Source organism: Ambystoma mexicanum, chromosome 13 (genome assembly GCF_040938575.1).
Source record: "Ambystoma mexicanum isolate Mex_15411 chromosome 13, UKY_AmexF1_1, whole genome shotgun sequence".
Taxonomy (NCBI): domain Eukaryota; kingdom Metazoa; phylum Chordata; class Amphibia; order Caudata; family Ambystomatidae; genus Ambystoma; species Ambystoma mexicanum.
The window spans coordinates 141,996,828-142,016,784 of record NC_090938.1 but is presented as its reverse complement, the minus strand read 5'-3'; the positions used below and the strand labels follow the sequence as shown (position 1 = coordinate 142,016,784).

General features: G+C 47.8%; 1 protein-coding gene across 9 annotated transcripts in view; it reads left to right on the top strand.

The window, feature by feature from the left end:
* Positions 1-5,648: 5,648 nt before the first annotated feature.
* Positions 5,649-19,957, top strand: part of ANKS1A (ankyrin repeat and sterile alpha motif domain containing 1A) — an 855,968-nt gene continuing 841,659 nt past the window's right edge. For 8 of the 9 annotated variants that reach the window (XM_069633488.1, XM_069633494.1, XM_069633490.1 and 5 more), the window contains exon 1: positions 5,649-5,946. In XM_069633488.1, coding sequence (XP_069489589.1) covers positions 5,777-5,946 — 170 coding nt within the window. In that variant the 5' untranslated portion in view covers positions 5,649-5,776. The remainder of the gene's footprint in view (positions 5,947-19,957) is intronic. The other variant, XM_069633493.1, reaches the window with a different exon arrangement.

Genomic DNA, 19,957 nt, shown 5'->3' with positions numbered 1-19,957 from the left:
ATCCTGAGCTCTGACTCCAACTTAAAAAAACTTAGCCCAGAGTACTATGCGTTCACTATCCATGGTAACGTAATTAAAGTAGTCACTCAAGTAAAAACACTAGGTTTTTACTTAGACTCCACTCTTTCACTAAAAAACAAGTCAGCTCAATGGCCTCTACCACAGCCTACACCTGTAAATTAATTAGGGCCTGCAGACCCTTTCTATCAAAAGCTAGTTGTATCACTCTTGCCAACGCACTAATAATGTCTAAATTAGACTATTGCAACGCTCTGTATGCTGGTGCCAACAAAAATACTATCAATAAAATTCTAATCCTTCAGAACAACGCTTTGAGAGCTGCTCTAAACATACCTCGCAGAGAGCGTATTTCCAACTCCAGAAGAGACCAGCACTGGCTAAAAATCAGTGACAGGATTTTCCTTAAAATGCCATCCCTTACCTTTAAATGTCTCAACAATGCCGCTCCCCCCTATCTATCTGCCAGACTCACCAGAAAAATCCCAACGCATCACACTAGGGCATCTTCCCACCTCTACCTTGAAGTCCCTAGATTTAGACTATCCAAAGTGGGAGGAACTAGCTTCCCTGTCAAAGCGGCCACTACCTGGAATGCCCTCCCTATCACCATCAGAAGGGAACAACCATATTCCAGCTTTAGACGGAACCTGTTGAACTGGTTGTATACTAATGACCTCTAGATATAGCACACCCTGAACCGGCGACAGGTACTGACATGGGAAATTATAGGCAGACGCTGCCACCCTTCCTCTTACCTGCCAATGTAATCTTGGTTGTATGTATACACCCCCAACTGCATGCTATACATCAATGTATGACTTCACCAATCAATGTAACCCTGACCGTATGCAGATGCCCCCAACTATATGCTATACACCTATGTATATTTTCATGTACCTACCTGTAAGCAAACATCAAGCATCCTTGTAATCCAAGTTTTTCTGTAACTAAATGTCAAGTATCCTCTGTAACCATATGCATGTTGTAACTAAGCTTTAAGTATCCTTGTAACTGCTGCGCCCAGCTTCCTAATGGTTACCAAATAAACAAACAAACAAACAAACAAACAAACAGATCACAATCCCCTGATTCCCATCATGACCAGAGCATCCGCAAAGCCTCCTCCACGAATTGAAAGGTACGGTGTGAAACTCGAGTACCGTCCATGCACGAACAACCTGGCGGACTACCTGTCCCGACACCCCGGGCCGGCCACTCACAAGACATGCTGGCTGGAAAGGACTGCACCAAAATAGTCAGGCAAATGGTAGAAGCCGCCATGCCAGTAGCGTTAACCATGACAGAGCTGGCAGACGTTTCCAGAACGGATGAGTGCTTTCAGCTGATATGAACTGCAATGGCTGAAGGAGACTAGAAACTGGCGATGGCAAACATGTCACAAAGAGACAAAGGTGCGCAACAAGATCTGCAGGCGCTGTGGCAAACCCGCCATGAACTGTCGATGTCAGATGAAGTGCTGCTGCTAAGAGGACGACTGCTGGTTGAGAGGGTGCACTAACTGGCCCACTGTGGCCACCAGGGCACAGACAAAACCAAGGCGCGTCTGTGGACCAAGGTCTAGTTCCCGGATCTGGAGCGCCATGTAGACGAGTATGTGCAACAATGCATATGGTGCCAAGCCGCCAGCCTTGCAGCGAGAGAGCCCTGCTTCGAGTCCATGGGGAGGAGTGACCAGCCATGGGGCACGGTGCACGCTGAGTTCGGCTCCAAGGGGGTGGAACATACTTCCTGGCCATGATTGACCAATGGTCCCGCTACCCGGAAATTGAGCTGGTCGAATCTACCGCTAGCGACCACACCATTGAAGCGTTGGAGCGAATATTTGCAACACATGGTTTTCCCCTTATGATATGCTATTTTATTTGTATCGCACTCGTATACAGGTGTTTCAGAGCGTGACTAGGCAAGGGAGGGGAACAGGGGAGAAACAACACAACAAAACAAAGATCTTACTAGGCCCAGTGACATTGAGAACGCGCTACTGCATGGGAAAGGGAAAAGGGAAAAAGTGCATGGTAGGAGGAGAGTGTAAAGTGCAGAGCAGAGGAGAGCAGATAAATAATAATTAATTAAAATAAATAGAAAATGGAGGCAATAAACAGTGGTAGTGCAGCCAGCAAGTGGCAAGTGCTGTGTTTAAGGCAGCAGACTGGATAGGTCTGATAAGTGCAGAAAAAGAAGAAAATGGGGGGGGCTGTATGGGTACAGATACAGTCCCCAGTGCAAGGGATGGCCAGGAGTCAGTTCAGGACGGTGGCAGGGTGAGCAGGTTGGGCTCAGGGGACAGAGGGTGGCCAGGTGCACAGTGCCAAGAGAGAGCAGATCAGCAGGGGAGAGGGGGAGCGAAGGCAGAAGCAAAGAGGAAGGTCTTGATGTGCTTCCGGAACTGGAGATGGTTCTCCTCAAGTTTTAGCATGGCAGGGAGGCTGTTCCAGAGGGAGGCCCCAGCCGAAGATAGAGATCTACCCGCTGCTTGTTTCTTTGAAAAACAATTGACCCGGAGGGAGTTAGAGGTAGAGGACCAAAGAGCTTGAGAGGGGAGGTATTTGCGGAGGGATAGCTGAAGGTATTTTGGACCCAGGCCCCAGAAAGCCTTGCGAACAATGCAGAGGGTTTTGAATTTAATCCTTGCATCCGCTGGGAGCCAATGGAGAGATTTCAGAGCTGGAGAGATACGATGCCAGGGCTTGAGGCCAAGGATAAGTCTTGCAGTCCTGTTCTGGATAAGTTGCAGAGGGCAGAGAGTAGAGGCAGGTAGATTTAGAAAGAGGCTGTTACAATAGTCCAACCTAAAGAGAACCAGAGCTTGGGAGACAGTGAGCTTCTGAGGGAAGTAGTGGAAAGGCAGAGTACCTCTGATGAGGTGCACTAGGAAGTTTGACTTTTTAGAGACCTCAGAGATATTGGCGGAGAAGTAAAGTGTGGAGTCAAAGATGACCCCGGGGTTCTTAGCCTCGCAGGTAGGGGTAGGAGGAGGGCCCAGGGAGACCGGTCAGAGAGGGAGGGAAAAGGATGGAGATGGTGTGCCGATGAGGAGGATCTCAGTCTTGCTGGCATTCAGACAAAGATCATTGGCGGCACACCAATCCTGAATGGCAGTTAGGCAGTCAGAGATGAGAGAGGGAGAGGAGGTGGCCGAGGGTAGCCAAAGAATGAGATGAGTGTCATCAGCGGAGCACTGGAATTGAGCATAAAATGGCAATGCAGTGGGCGACAGTTGCCAGGTATTGGTTGAAGAGCCAGGGTGAGAGGTTAGACCCCTGTGGAACCTCACAGGTAGAGTGGAAGATAGATGATAGGAAGAAGCCCAGTTGGACCTGGGAGGGTCGATCAGAGAGGAAAGAGGTCAGCCAGGCCAGAGCCTGATCAGTGATACCCAGGTTATCACAGAGACGGTTGAGCAGGCTGGTGGTTCAGTCAAAGGCAGAAGAGAGATCAAGAAGGATGAGGACAGAGGGAATGTCAGAGTCCAGGTTGGAGAGCAGATCTTCATGGATGTTCAGGAGAGCAGTTTCTGTGCTTCCGGCCGCTCTTAGGCCAGACTGGTGGTCATGGAGACAGCCAATAGAATCTGAATGAAGGTTAAGATGAGAGATGGACAGCTTTTCCAGGAGTTTGCCCAGAAAGGGGTAATGGAAATTGGGCGATAGCCGGACAGGAAGGATCAGCTGTGGGTTTCTTGAGAAGAGGATGCACAAGGGAGTGCTTCAGAGGGGGGGGGGGAGGGTCCTGAGGCAAAGGAGTGGTTGCAAAAATCTGCAAGGGCCGGAGCGAGGGTGTCAATGTGGTCCTTTATGGTTTAAGAGGAGCAGGGATGAACCTGTTTTGATGAGGCTTTCATAGATCGGACTTGCCTAGCAACCTTGTCACGGGGGAAAATATGAAAAGAAGAGAAGGACGTGGGGGGTGGTTAAAGGAGGGTCTGCAAGCACAGACTGATAGGGAATAGGAGGGGTAGGGGTGGAGAGGGTGCACAGGATGTCCTGAGTTTGACCAATGGTCAAGCTCTGCTCAGACAATGGGCCCCCATTTAAGGCCAACGATTTGCCCAGTACATGGAGGAGTGCGGCATCATCCACAGGAAAGTGACACCATTATGGTCCAGGGCCAACAGAGAAGTGGAACGCTTTATGCGCACCCTAAATAAAATATTCCAAATCACTCAAGGCCAAAGGGGTGAGCTACGTATGAACTTATATTGGTTCCTCTGAGAGTACCGCACCACGCCCCATCAGTCCACATGAATAGCTCCAGCGGAGGCGCTGTTCAATAGATGCCCCAGAGGACTGATACCGGAGGTGGAAGGGCGTGCCCCGGGGACCATTGACGATCAGAGGACAGCGAGGGCCGAGAAAGTCTGGCACCAGCAGAACATCCCCAGCTATCTGGGAATGAAGGCAGAAGGTATCCAAGTCGGGAAGGTCGCTGGCATAGCTCCCAACTCACACGCTTTTGGCGGGTGTCACCCGCCTTGTAAACAGCGGACTCACCCGCCAAACCTCATGCACGCCCATTCATTTCAATGGGCCTCTCACCCGTCAAAAGTAAAATCGGGTGTTTTCACCCGCTTTTGCGACATAAATGGTTGAGAGCTATGCGCTGGTGCATGGCCAGATTCCACGATTTCATAATGGACCCTAGTCCCTGATGTCCAGGGAGGACAGTAATTGCCCACGTTGGGCCTGTAACTTTGTTACATGTTTTGCACTAATGTATGTGCCCCGTTGGGAAGTTGGAAAATGTTTATTCTATCACTCTATTTGTTTCTTATGAAAAAGGAGGGATGTTAGGGAGTGATGTACCACGTACACATGCGCGAGCCTCGTTCCGGGCCGCGCATGCGCAATTAATAAAGGGGAGCCGGTGCGACGTAGTAGCCGCCGGGAGCCTGTAACGGTGAGACGTGTCCGTGTGGTCTCTCAAGGTATTGTGCATGATACTGGGATGTGCGCGGGGGCCTATAACATAATATTACTGTCTAAAAGTTTGTTCAAAGGCCAGATTATCACAAAATGTTCTTTGGGGCGAATCTCTAAATCAACCAGCAAAGTGGTGTTCTACTCCTGTCAGCCTCTGACTATTTTGGAACTAGCCTAATCATTTGTAAAATTCCCTCTTTGCCAGTACATTTACCCAAAACTTTTTTGTAGGGAAAAGTCCCCAAACCATTATTTACCCAAAACTTTTTTGTAGGGAAAAGTCCCCAAACCATTGTAAAGAAATGTTCAAGACTGACTTGTGAGTCTCTATTGTCTGATCCCCGCAGCGCAGTGGAACTTGACTGCCCATAAATTCCAGTAACATAACATTCCCATTTCTGAGTCACACATACTAGAAACTCTTAATACGTTTCCAGTTACAAATTCAGTTTTCTTTCAGTTGGGATACTCCTTGGCCATTGTTGTCTGGGTAGTATTTTGTTTGCATCTGGCTCTGACATTCTTCTTTTTGGTAGGGATTCATACATTGTATCTTTCGTTAGTCTGTCTTTCATTTCAATACACAGCGACAAAAGTCATTCTTTCATTTCTCTTGCCGGGATCAGGTGTACTCCTATCGTACGCAGTGATGGCTCACGCAGCCCGGAAGTGACGCGATGCCGGTGGGTGTGTCCGCTCTGGTCGAGGAGGCGGGGTTGCCCAGAGACGAAAGTTTGGCCGAGGGCTAGTGGCGGAGTGAGCGAGCCGGGGGGACCCAGGGGAAACCGTGGCGAGGAGCCGGGGGAGGCCCCGTCATGGGGAAGGAGCAGGAGCTGCTGGAGGCCGCGCGTACCGGCAACCTGCCCGCTGTGGAGAAGCTGCTGTCTGGGAAGCGGCTGTCTGCAGGCTTCGGAGGTTCCGGGGAAAGAGGCGGGGATCGAGGCGGGGCGGGTGGCTCCAGTCACCCGCTGTCCAGCCTGCTCAGGTAAGTGATCTGCTACGGTATCTCAACCCATCCTCCTACAATAATACTCCACCCAATGCTTCAGGCACCGAATGCTTAGATCCCTAAAAAGACTTCATTCAGCCGCTGTCCAGCATGCTTTGACAAGGGCCACCCACCAGCACTACACCAGTGCAAGTGGCCCCAATCTACGTATCCTGCTGCATTACCTCCGTCGCTTTCTCCAGCCGCTGTCCAGCATGATTTGACAGTGGGCGACCATTAATTAATGTCCAGCCCAACCTAAAGAGCCAGCCGCTGTCCAGCGTGCTCACCCAAGACTAGACCAGTTTAAGGGGTTCCAGCTAGTAGTTGTCAAACCTGCTTAGTGAAGCTGCGCACCACAAACCCACCCTGCGGGGCTCCAGCCAGTCCCTGTTCAGACAAAAGCAAGGTAATTAATCAATATCACCCCAGGGGTTTCAATCTCCTTTGGCAACATGCACTTAACTGTACAAACCGTGCTGGAAATGGAAATTATATACATTTGGAAGGGAGGGAGGGGGGGGGGTGAAGAATGTTTGGTCTCACCCCCGCCCACCATACACATTTGCCTCTCTGAACATTAATTATAAATCCTAAAACGCTCAGCAGGGGGTTTAAATTCAAGATGCAAGTTACCCAGCAATAAAAAAGTAATTCGCAACCTGAATTCTATACATACGCACAGCATTTCTTACTCGCCAAGAGTCAAATAACACTAGCCAATAGAGAGTGCAAATGTTGCACCCTGAATGAGCGATTTAAATATTTAGTGCCAAGTACAATCCTAGGAAGTAATTTCAGACATTCTGATCAGAGGTTCAAGGGTTCTTTTATTTGTTTTTATTATTTGTAATGCGCACCTAACCCAAGGGTAGCAGGGCGCAAGAGCAACAAGAGGATTGTGTAACTTAGGTTACATATGGTGAAATGGATGGAGTCCAGCTATGGTTACAGTACTGGACACATCCGTATCATTGATAACAGATAAAATAAAACATATTTGCAGAAAGTATAATAAACAGGATTTAAAAGTTATAGCTAAGCATATATTAGTTGTCGTGTTCCTTGATCCAGTGGATAAGATTGGATCTAAATTGTATGTAAGGAATGTCTTCCCTTAGGGGTGGCGGTAGAGAGTACCAATGTTGTGCTGCTTTGACAGGAAAGCTACTCCCCCCGGTTGTAGTGCGTTTGAATCTCGGCACCAATTGGAGGTTTGAGTTGACCTTTCTGGAGGGGCGGCAGGAGACTTGTCTGGTAAATATCTTTGTCAGGTAAAGAGGGGCAGAATGGTGGAGACATTTGGGGATCAAAGAGACAGATTTGAGGACGATCTTGTCTGTCGTGGAGAGCCAGTTGACAGATCTTCTAATAACTGAAATGTGGGCTTTCTTCGGGAGACTGAGGGCTGCTCTTAAGGCATTATTTTGCAAGATTTGAATCTTGTTTTTGATGTATTTGTTACTGCCTAAATATAGGGCATTACAATAGTCCAACTTGGACAGGATCAAAGCTCTAGCTAGGGTAATACAATTATTGGAGGAGAGGAAAGGTTTGGCTGCTCTGATGAGTTTGCAATTATAGGATGTGGCGGAAGCCATAGCATTTATTTGTTTTTTTAAGTGTTAGTGTGGAGTCTAAATGGAAGGCAAGGGTTTTTACCTCCTTAGTAATAAGTAAATAATCCTCAATGGTATTATTGGCAATTTCGAATGAAGAGTAGTTCTGGCCAAGTTTAAGTTTAGCCGTTGTGCCCAAGATGAGGAGTTCCGTTTTGTCATCATTCAGGCATAGACCATGGGAGGCCTTCCATGCCTGGATGATGAGGTACACTCTGTTTACAAAGGCCAAATCCTTGTCATAATCCCCCGTCAACGGGATGAGGATCTTGGTATCATCGGCATAGTGGGTGTATGTTATACCCAGACCGTCAAGATCATCGAAAAGGGGCTTTGTAAAGATGTTGTACAATGTGGGCGAGACGCAGGAGCCCTGTGGCACACTGCAAGTTATAGGTATTGGGTCCGCAGCTGTTAACGGGGAGAAGACTAGCATTGTTCTGTTGTTGAGAAAGGACTGAATCCAATCGATTGCCTCTTGGGAGAAATGGGCTGCCGTCTCTAAGTGATTGTAGAGGATCTCATGGTCGACCAAATCGAATGCTGCTGAGATCAAGGAGTAGCCGGTGTGCCGTCTTGCCCTCATCTCTCAACTCATCAATTTGTGCCTTAAGTTCTATAAGCGCGGTCTCGGTTCCATGTTGGGGTCTGAAGCCTGACTGTCGGACTCCCAAGACGTTGTTGTATTCAAGGTATTGTTGGATTTGTAGGTATGCTATTTTATCAAGGATTTTAAGTAGGAATGGCACTGTGGTGCTAGGACGGTAGTTGGTGGGGATGGAGGGATCTAAATTTTGTTTTTTGAGGAGAGGGAGGACCCATGATTGTTTCAGGTTGTTAGGTATGATTGTTTCAGGTTGTTAGGTATGATACCTGAGGTGAAGGATGCATTTATAAGTTTGGTAATGAAAGGGGAAGAGTTCACGAGCTGCATCTTTTATGAGTTGCGCTGGGCATAAGTCACCATGGGAGTTTGAAGGTTTAAGAGTAAGGATGACTTTTTTAACCTCTATAGTGGATACTTTTTGCGAAAGTTAAAGTGGGGGATGGCTGCATAGGGTGGAGTCAAGATTGGTAGCGGTGCTGTTGTATTAGTGTTGCTAGATTTTGAGGTGGTAAGGAGTGTCTCTTTTTTGTTATTGATCTTAGTTTGTAAGGTTGTAATTTTATTGGCCAGAGCATTTTGTATGCCCGTGCACCAGCTTTTGTCCTGGAGGCAGGAGTCTGGAGTTTGGATAGGGGATTCTACCTCTTTCAGAATAGCAAAACGCTCTTTGGTATTGGACTTGGCTTGGGAGATGCGGAGGTTGTAGGAAGTTTGTTTAGCAAGGATAATTTCTTTTTTATAGAGGGTAGCTTGTCTGCTCAAGTTATTCTTATTGGTCTCAGATGGATCTAGTCTCCATATTTGTTCGTGACGACGTTTCTCTTGTCTGATTGCTTTTAGGTGTGGAGTGAACCAGGTATTCACGTGTTTGCGAGGTTTGCTCTTTCTCATTTTTAATGGTGCTATGACCTCAAGGGATGATAACATCACTTTGTTGTACATATGTACCATAGTGAAGGGATCAGTGTGGTCTGAGATAGAGTTGAGAGTGGGTATTATCAAAGGGAATAGGTTTTCTGGAGTAATATTTCTTTTGTTTCTGGTGGGGACCGGTGGTGCTATGCTGTCAATAAACAATGGAGCTGATACCTCCAGTGAGAACATAATCAGATGATGATCGGACCAGGACTGGGGCATTATGGAAGTGACCGTGATTGGGCAGTTGTGCTCGGCAATCCAGTCGGGTTCTGCCTTTGGTGTGGGTGGGAGCTGTGATCTTTTGGGTAAAACCTAATTCTTCTAAGGAATTATTGATTAGGGTTGCATTAGAGTCTAAAGGGTCACTGAAGCCAAGGTTAAAATCTCCTAGTATGATGCTTTGAGAGGAATTTTTAAGGTTGTTGGACAAGATGTTAGTTAGGTCCTCTTCGAAGGATCCTAGAGGGCCTGGAGGTCGGTATATATAAGGTGGATGAATACTGACTGCGTGTTGGATATGGCTAACTTGGCGGTTAGAAATTCACAAGAGTCAGTGTTGTGATGTGGAGAGAGTCTCAGTGTAAGGTTAGTTTTAGCTATTATGGCGAGGCCTCTACCTCGCGAGGTGGTACGATCTAGTCTTAGCAAGGTGGCTGGGATGGCTAACATAATTGCTGGACCAGCTGCAGGGTGAAGCCAGGATTCAGTGATCGCTAGGAAATCCATATTTTCTTTTTGTAATAGATCGGCTATATCTGTTGCGTGGGCAACCATAGAGCAGGCATTTATAAGAGCATTCTTAATCCCAGACTGTGCTGGTTGGGGCAGTGGTGGCTGTACCTTGAGATTGCATTTCAGGGCAGAAATGGGCTCACGGAAAAGTCTGCTATTCAGTTGGCGGGGATGCTATGAATGGCTAGTTTTGCAAGGGCTGGTAATAGCATTACTTGATGCTTTTTTAGGTAGAGGGTTGTACAGTCTTGGGAGTCTCGTGCGTAATTTGAGGTTCCTCTGTAATAGGGTACAAGGTCTAGAGATCATGTAAATCTGCCTAGGGAAGTTTTGCGCGGACGCTAGTAAAGGTGTGTAGTGTAACATAGTGAATTCTTGCAGGGTGATTATGTGGAGGAGTGTCCTTAGTGGGACTGTGTAAAATGGTGGGAGGTACACATCGTGTGCGTAGGGATGGTTGCGGTGTGGACCAGGGATAGATGTGCTGTGGGGGTAGCTATGAGGCAAAGTACATAAATGGGACCACAGGTCTATAATTTGGCAACTGAACATGTGACACAAATAGTGGGTTGAACAATGTAGAGCTACTGTCTATTTGCAAGCAAGGCAGAGTAGATCTAACAGGACTAGCATAATGCATGTGCATAGGACCCAAGGCTAAACAGTAGTTTGGATGCGCATGTGGCGTGAATAGGCTGGTATGAGGCTAGTATGCTAGGTAACACAATGGGAGGCATACAATCATAGGCATTATAACTTGAATAGTGCTGTGTTGAATACAGTATAGCGTGCTAGTAGCTGTACAACTATTGGCAAACACAGTGCACAGTACATAGGGTTTGTCTGTCTTGCTCCTGGCTCTGATGATGAATGTTCGAATCCCTGCATTTGCACACTTTAAAGTCGGAGCACACTAAACATATTAACTATTTGAATGCTGAAAATTGATATTTTTTTTCAGCTCCAGTGAGACACTTGTTGCAGGATCTGTGGCAATCTGGTCCAAGCTTCAGCGCGGTTTACTAGCCCATCCTAACTGGTTCCACCCCTCCGATGTCCGACCTACTTTGACAGTATTCGCCTATCAATGCCACCTCATCTTAAGTGACTAGAGTCGCTGTCCCGCGTTTTAAGGCACATATCATTACCACCACATCCTAAGGGCCACTCGTCTAACCACCTCCACAACAAGGGGCACCGACCAGCTGCTGTATACCCCCGCAAGGAGTTGCAGCCACCTCCAGCACAGACTGTTAAAGCCAGTGGCACCCTAATTAGCCCCAACCAGTCTTTTTGGACAAAAGGCGCCTATCATCACAGTATTGCAAGGGACCTCATTCAGTCCCTGTACCGCATGCTTTAGCAGGAGTCAGGAAAACTTTGCCCTTACCTCAAGAGGCAAGCATTCAAGTTCACATTACCTCCATATCCAGTAACCCTCCAGTGCTCCAGATTTTTCCCATTTGCTATGGCAACAGACTTAAGAGTGGCTCCCATGTCTTCTTAAGACTCGATACAGGTGAACTCTGCAGCCAGTCGTGGTTTACACAGTGCCATCTAATCTTTACTAAATCGCTCTACTGTACTTTATAAAGCAAGAAGCATCCCCCTTTCTTAGGACTTGGAGATGGTATCTGGCCTCCTGTAGTCCAGCCTTCTCAAGTCAGGCCTATTATACCCATTTCTTGTTCAATCCTCATCCACCATTACCACTAAAATCCAATTACATGCTTTTTAGCTTGCTCCGAGAATAAATGGGCCACACTTTCTTCAACTATTCCCTCACCGTTTACCACTGCCCGGCCTACAGAGGGACAAGGCAGGCCAATTGTTTTCCCATCAATTAAGACTTTGGAAATAGTGTGATTATAATGTAATTACAGTCTGCTTGGCAAGGAATCGCAGGTATAAGGGTCTCCAGACACTGGCAGTCCAACCTGCTCGGGCAAGAATAATCCAACCATGTACCGCCCCACAGTTAGAGCTCCACCCACATATGCGAAGCCTTCTGACTCTTGCAATAGCAGCCCATCGTCATACACAGGCATTCGGCAAACTGTTGTCCATCCTTCCAATGCACGACGGACACGTCGATGGCACCCAACCACCCTAGGCACAAGTATGAAGCCTCTAGCCGACCGCTTTCCAGCTTGCTCATGTTAGACTGTGCCTTGAGTGTTGGGATTCCACCCACCCCACTCAGTTTAGGGACGCAAAGTATATCTTGGGAGGTTCACGTCTTGCTTGTTTACGTTTGCTCGGGCCCTTCACCTGTATGTTTTGGGGGAGCTTTACACGGTTGCAATGTTGCACTGATTCCAATAGCCTGCTTTGCTATTTAGCGCTGGCTTATATGGATGGTGTTGGCATAGTCCTACCCAGTTGCGCTGTTCGCTTGAATTAGAATTGCCCTAGGCATGATTGTCATGCTCTGATGAAGTTAACCGAGTGGTATGCAGCACTATACCATGTATTACCAATACAAATGTAGGACCCACTCTTTAGGTTAACATCCCACATGCACCAAAAAGAAGAGACGGTTCGTTAATTCGTGCATTTAGGTACAATGTCCCATCCTAGCACAAACATGGCCTAGAAGACTTTTGATAGCAAAACTTGTGGTGTAAAATATGATGTCCAAGCTACTTGCAAGACAGTTTCCCAGGTGCTCGCAGAACATACTTTCTTTGGCTATCTATTGGCGAGGGCATATTTTGATGCCTTATTCCATATCCCTTTCTACTCACCGGGTAGTGCCCTGGTAAGATGATGGGCCCTCCTCTGATATACTGTGATACTTCCAAAATGCACACAGCAGCAAACCTATCTGGCGTTTTCCCTTTCCCCACATTAATCTGACCCAGCCTTCTCTCTTTTGGATATGCCAGAATGCCTGGAGTCCCTATAAACGTGACCGGTGCGATATAAATCGCAATAACATAATGTTAAAATAACCTTTCTTTCACATTCTTACCTCAGTGTAATCAGGGAATTTGTGGCAGAGGCTTAAGGTATGCTTTCTCCATGTGGATCAAGACTGATGGGTTGCTTTGCCCCGCCCATCACAAGCACAAATGTAATTTGTTTTCCTAGTTTGTTTAGGAGTGTTTGAATCCCGGGAGTGGGTCTGTTCAGATCCAACTAAAGCCGCCCTTCTGTATTCCTGCACCCTTCTCTTTTGCCCCATCTTCTCCTATATAATCATCTGGCTTTTCGGAAGGCCCTTAAGACCCATCTTTTTTAAATATTGACTGTTCGGGTTCTCCGGATTGTTGTGATCTTTACCTGTCCTAACGTGTGCTATACAAATAACCATAACATAACGTATAACCTTTTTCAATGCTTTGTGACAATGTTTTCATTGTATTGTATAGAGGTAGCCTTCTGCACTGTTGTAGTTGCAGCTCGCTGCATCCTGATTTATTTGCCCTAGTCTGTTACCTGTGTCTCGCAGAGGTTGAAGACCACACTCCCCATCGCTCTTGCCAGCACCGTGAGTGATGATGAGAGGCGTAGATCAAAACATCCGGAGAGCTGCGGGTTGCATTCCGGGCCCTAGAACCTAATCCGTCTCTTCACAGCCTTGCTAGTCAAACTCCTTCTCTACTAAATTACATTAGTTTTGCACTTTAACCCAGTGTTTCTTCTCTCCCACTGATGTCAATTGTTCAGCCACTTCTTTCGTGTACCTGTCCATGACAGTCCCTGTGAGCCTCACAGACTCATGCCTGGATCACCCCCCCCCCCCTTCACCTTAATTTGCCTGTTATTGTTCCTGCCATAATTGTGACTTGGCCCATGACAAGGGAGGTAAAACGGGATGGGTTCTTGCCAGCCCTGGGTCAGTGAACACCCACTTGATGTTTCCAGCTCTTGTGTATACAGGTTCTATGCAGCAATATGGCTGCTTTCAGTGCAGAAACCGCCGATGGGCATGGGTTGGGCATCATTTGCACAGCAGGTTTAACTGCGTTTGTTCGGGCTGTGCCCCTGCTGTGGAAGTGTGATGTAATGGCATAGCTGCCACCAACCTAAAGAAAGTAAATGGCTTCCCACCAGCAACAATGATGCTTCTTCAAGCAGCAACACTTGCTGCTCAGAAGCGCTGCATCTGATACATTCTGCTTTTATATACATATAGTATAAATGTGGGTTACTTGCGTGCCAAGTACATTTTCCTAATAGTTAGCCAGCCCCCTCCCCCACCCTCCCGACTACCGGCGTTTAACTCCCTTCAGAAAAATATTGCCAAACGCAGAATTGTCTTTTGAAATCTTTAAAATGTATTTTTCTTTCTGTATGCTCACTGAGAGCCCAGCAGCTGCGCCTCTTGGCACATGAACAGGCCTGTCTCCTTTTTCAAGTCCAGTCTTTTTGGAAATTAATAAGTGCATGGTACTGCACCGAGTGGCTAATACGGGAAGATTGAAATCCTTTTACTTTTATTTAATTACAGCTCGCAAACGGTCACAGGAAGGTGTAGTGACTCAGCAGTCCCTGTAAGAATGTAGATTGGTGCTCTTGGGTTGTATTCTGAGATGTAGACGTAGTAAAAACCTTGCTGCGTACGCCTGTGCCGATCACAATGAGTATCGGTAGGAACTCTTTTTAGTTTCGGCTATAAGGTGGCCTTTAGCGAAACAAATGCATTGGAGTACAGCTTTGGAGGGATGGGACACAATGCTTGAATGTGTTGTCTGGTTATTTCCCCACGGCCATTGCCACCCACTTCCCGCCCCTCTCTGCCCAAAACACCCCCTCCTGTAATATCGTTGAGCTAACTTTATCAAGCCTTAAAATCAAACGTTGCACTTGAGGTATCTGCCAGGTTTTCTCAAAGCAGTCTTTAAGAGCTAATGGTTTACTTGGTGCTGTAAAGGCGCTACTGGTGTAATAAAAATGTCTTGACACCTGCTTGATTTATCAGGAATGCGCGTGTCATTCATTGAAATCCCATTAAAAACACGAACAATGCTAGTGTGGGCCACTTTTTTGGTCAATGTGGGCCAGTTTGATGACTTGCTTCACTGTCCGGCAAATAGTTTTGACCAGTGCTGAATAAATGTTCTTTAAAATGCACAATTTGCATCACATTTCATCAAAAAACCTTCCCTTTGGGGTACTATTCAAACAGTGTCACAAAAGGAATTAAAAGCCATTTGTAACTGTGGGCCACTTTTTCATTGGTGCCCGAGGCATTTTATGGCCCATTCCGACCCTGCACAAAAGCCAAAACAGTTGGCATTGCCAGTGCTTGTTGTAGGGTGTTGACGTTCACGGGACGTACTGATTATGAAGTACAGGCTGCAGAAATGATATTGCAGGAAATATCACTGGAACACGGGGAGTCCTTGAAGCAGTCCGGGGCAGTCTTCCATTTTTGGCACTGAGAGATGCCCCACTCCATTTTGCAGGGCGATAGTAAGGCATCCTCCCTCGTAGAACGCATATCTGGCTGCCTGCCCAAGGCCCTTTCGTTTTGTCTGAATTACAGTTGGATCTTGCAGTGCAGCCAAGCTCTTAAGTGCCGGTGTAATTAGCAGTCCCAGCATCATTCGGAAGCGTCCCCTTCTCCGCAGAACAAACCTTTATGATATTGGTCGCTGGTGGATCTACTCGGCTTTGTGTTTTATGCTTTTCGTTCAGATGTTGGTGCTGGGGTGGCACAATTGTCTGCTGTCCTTCATAACCTCGCCCATACTGTTCGTTTGAATGTATGGGTTCAACGTGTTCAGTTGCATACGCTTGGTGGTCTCTGCCAAGCCATGCTGGCATCCCCCTGTAGTATGGCTATTGGTTCTTTTTGCTCCTTTGATCTGCTATATCCACAGAACCTACATATCACCACTGTTCACCAGTAATGCATTTCCCTTTAAGTTGACAAATGGGGGGGGGTATTTTCTGTTTTTGAACGGGCTGGGTGTGTTTATTTTTTACGGCCAGGCAAGAAGCCGCTCATCATTCATACATGCGTACATTTCTATAGCTCAATATCGATGACATTTTGCGCAGGTAATAGCAACTGTGTGTGGACTGCAACATAACAGATCCCATATTTCAAAAGGCTATAAACACCTGCAAATCCCAGAATGATGCGAGTTACCTGGTGCCATAGATGCTGTGATCTACCCGGGATATGAAACTGGCAGGCCCTTCTCCGCTAGTATTCTTTTGAGGATCTGGAGCTATTTTTGAAGGCCACATACACCAAATGGAACAGAGTTGGGCTATGAAGTATTGTATGATTTCACAGTACCCAGCAGAGGTGAACCTGAGGATTATGCAGGATTTACTGCAATTTCCATTCTTGATACTGGCTTGGGTAATGCCAACTGTTTACAGTGCTACGTTATGGCCCTGTTGTGGCAGTGAGTGATAACAGCATTTGCTTTTCTTTTAGTGTCGTTCATGGCCATAAAGCAGACGTCAACTTTACATGCCAGATGAGGCCGAGTAGCATTAGTAACACACTTCCATAGTTACTTTGTCTCAATGTCCTTCTTTATTATAGAGCAAAGGATCTTCCGTCCTGTTGTTCTAGTCACTCTGGCAGACAGACCTTCCTCGTCTCGCACCTCTTCTCTCCTTTTTTTGACATTGCCACGTTCTAGTTGGTTTCTGGATTTCTGTTGGAATTGCCGGGCCTTGTTTGTTTAGCCTACCTTCAGGGGCTTCTTCCCGCATCTGCGACTGGCAGCCAGATACTGAGAATCTCAGTTGCTTGTTCCAGATGACGGCTCTCTGGCGTTCAGCAGTCCTGCTCTTCCTATACCCCTTCCCTTGGGCCCTTAACTCAACCTTCTTTCAAATGCTGTTGCTTCTGGGATTTTCACTTGCTCATTTCCTCTTATGCTCTGCTTTATCGCCTCTTTCATATGACCACGGTAGGTCAGGTGATTAAAACCCTGCGTAGCTTCTCGGATTTTGGCAATTCTTCTTTCTGTGCTTGGTGGAACTATCACGTGTATTAGCTACTTAGTTGCTGAAATGCAGGTAACTCGCTATTTTCAGCACATTTTCATTTTGCTCCCTTCAGCCATTGAAGAGGAGGAGTAGGAGGCTTCTTTACAGTTCCATGCCCTGGAAGTCTCGTAATCCTTCCTGCTTGTGGTGGGGTATCTCTCCCCCCTACTGTTCCCTTTTGAGGGGTTTCACTTACAAATCCGTCTGCAGGTGACTGGAGAAGGTTTCAGTACATGTCCGGTTTTGGTCTGTAGAAGCCATGGTCTTCCCAACAAGTAACGTTGTTGGTGACACTGAATACTAACGTCCCTGATTGAAAACATTTTTTGTTGAACTTGTGGGAAAAAGGGGGCTGGTTAAAATGTCCCTTTTGGTATATATGTGTTTGCAAGGTTGATTTCGTACCTTTTTTTCCTTTTGGACCATGGCTGCCTTGACATCTGACCTGCCCCAAGATATATCTTGTCTTAAGAATTGGAATAATGTTTTTACTGATTGAAAATGTGTCTGCCCTTTGAGGCTCCTGCCCATGTTCCATGGACATGGCGATGCATGCACTTGAAACTGTGTCTGCACTTTGAGGCTCCTGTCCCGCTTCCATGGATATGGCGGTGCATGTACAGGTGTCTATGCTTTCGGCCCTGTGCTTCCCAACGGTCACAGCTGCACCTCTTCTCAAGCAGTCCCAAGGAAGGTGGGGTTCGCTTTTCAGGGTAGGTATGTAAATCTGGCCTGACAAACCGGTCACCGCGGTATGTAAATCTGGCAATTTTAAGATTAGGATCCTTCGTAAGGTCCTTCCGTTCATCACGGCCATCAACCAGGCTCCCGTGGTCGTGGCTCTGGTGCTGAGTGTGCTGGATTATTGCAATTCACTCTATTTGGTGCAACCCGCCCACCTGACAGGACGGCTTCAGCTTCTGCAGAACGCTGCGGACAGATCCATTCTCTATCCCCCTTTTGGTGCCCACATGACCCCTATGTTGCGCCAGCTGCACTGGCTTCCAGCATGGTGCACAGGGCCTTCTACAGTGTTGGAGCCGAATATTTGCAGGCTAAATTTACTCGCTATCAACCCACTTGTGCCCTTCGCTCTCAAGGGACTTGTCGACTGTTGGTACCCCGCTTTAGATTTGCCCGCAAAGGTGGCCGTGCGTTCTCAGTAGTAGCGGCCAAGGAATGGAATAATCTGCCTCTGTCCTTGCGCGAGACTATCGACCATCTTACTTTCTGGCACAACTTGAAAACGTTACTGGTTTAAGTTCCTGGCCCTCGGCTGGCTCGCTTGCTCCACCTCTCTCCTAGCGCCAAGATACCTATGGGTGGGCGTGCGCTCTATAAATTTCAATAACATAACATAACCTAACATACATTTAACAGGAAAGTGTATTGGTGAACTTAACCACCACGTTCCCAGGCCTGTCCTGGAGCACCGCTTTGCACCATGTCCTAGAGTGACAAACTCGCACCTGTCTCTCACGCTGCTCACATTTAGACCACACAGTGGTTTTCAGTAGATCTTCTCGACATTCAAGGTGCGCATGGTTTTTATACCATTATTTAAAGGCACATCTCTGGCGTTAATGTGGCTTTGTGTGTTTAATGGAAGTACCCAAGCTCAGTCTGCTGACTGGTGATGTCGTGACGCTGGTCCTGCGACATGGAGAGACAGTGGCTCCCAGATCAGGCAGTTTCCTCCTTGTGGACTCCTCCTCCTTCTCCCTTTTGGCTGCATGGACCTGTGCTTTTCCTTAATTCTACAGTGCCTTTATTGCTCTGTTTGAGCATCAGATGCTTGCAGGCACAGCTAGCCTGCCACGGTGGCCTAATGCATATTGAGTTGGTAGTGTTAGCCGAGCTTGGCCTTAAGAAGCATAGAACACGACTGTCGCAGAATTTGTGCTGCTTAGGGGAGGTACCTATTTTGTACCCCCCAATGTGCTCTCTGTGAGCAGTGATGGTTGGACCACCAGCACTTTGTGGACTTGCAGCAGCTTTGCAAAACTGGACACCGTGCATCTGTTGTGTGGAACCGCGGTACCATCTCCTGGGAAAGCTTTGAGGTTCTGCGTCGTAGTGCCTATTCTCGGGGGGGGGGGGGTTGCCTCTAGGAGCCATGTAATCTCTATCGAGGTACAGTTTATGCAATTGCCAGAGGCATTCATTCATACCTAGCATTTTACCCTGTTCTACTGGCTCTCCTCCCTGTTCTATTGTAGCAGCCTCTGTGGATTGGGGTGGGCGGGGGGTTTGGGTGGGGGGGTAAGCGAGCACGCTGGTTACCTGTCCTACTAAGCCGGCATTGCGGTTCTGGCCAGCACTGCAATGGTACCAATCGGGGGCAGGTAACCCGTGCCCCATGGCTGTCGGGTCGGGGAGAGGGCCCGAACTCCAGCCCATCACAAGGGGCTGCTCCCCTCCTCTTCCCACTCCCCCCCCCTCCCCTCACGTTCTCATGCCCTCTCCTGAGGGCAGGCACACCGTCGCCAAACACAAATGGGAAGAATGAAGGGCAAGGTCTAATCAACACCTTGCCCTTCCTCCAAAAGAGATGCTAAGCACCTGAGGCAGGAAATGAGGAGGGACCAAATGACCAAAAGCACCCCAGGGTGCGGATGCCGTCGGTGCCAGCCGGCCGGGGGCTGGCAGCACAGCCCCCCACACAGGCACAACAAAGACCCAGGGCCAGCCCATGGGTCCTATATAAGGAGCTGAGTTTCTGCAGGAAAACAGAAATCAGTTTGGGATCCTGCACAGGGACCCAAGCAAGAGCGTTCACTGCGTACGCAGGCTCTCCTTTTTTTGGCATCAATCTGCTCTTTAATTGCTGCGGATAACTTGAGCCTTTTACGGGCTCCGTTCAGAGAACGGGCGACAGATCCTGTGGCTGTCCCCGCCAGGAGAAAAAGGAGGCTGCAGCAGAGAAGGAGCTATGCGGCTCCAGCAGCATCAAGAAGGACCAGCGTCAGTGCGGCATGGTTTGGCTGTTCGTCGCATTTCCAGCACGTTGCAACCTGCCGGGGACATGGGATCCGCTTGCACGTACCATGCCATAAGCGTCACTGTACTTTCAGCGAGCGCTGCTTTGCGGCCTCAGAGAGGAGGTCCTGTGATTTTCAGCCGACATCCCCAAGACACAACGACAAATTTGGGGCAGCGTGGACGTTGC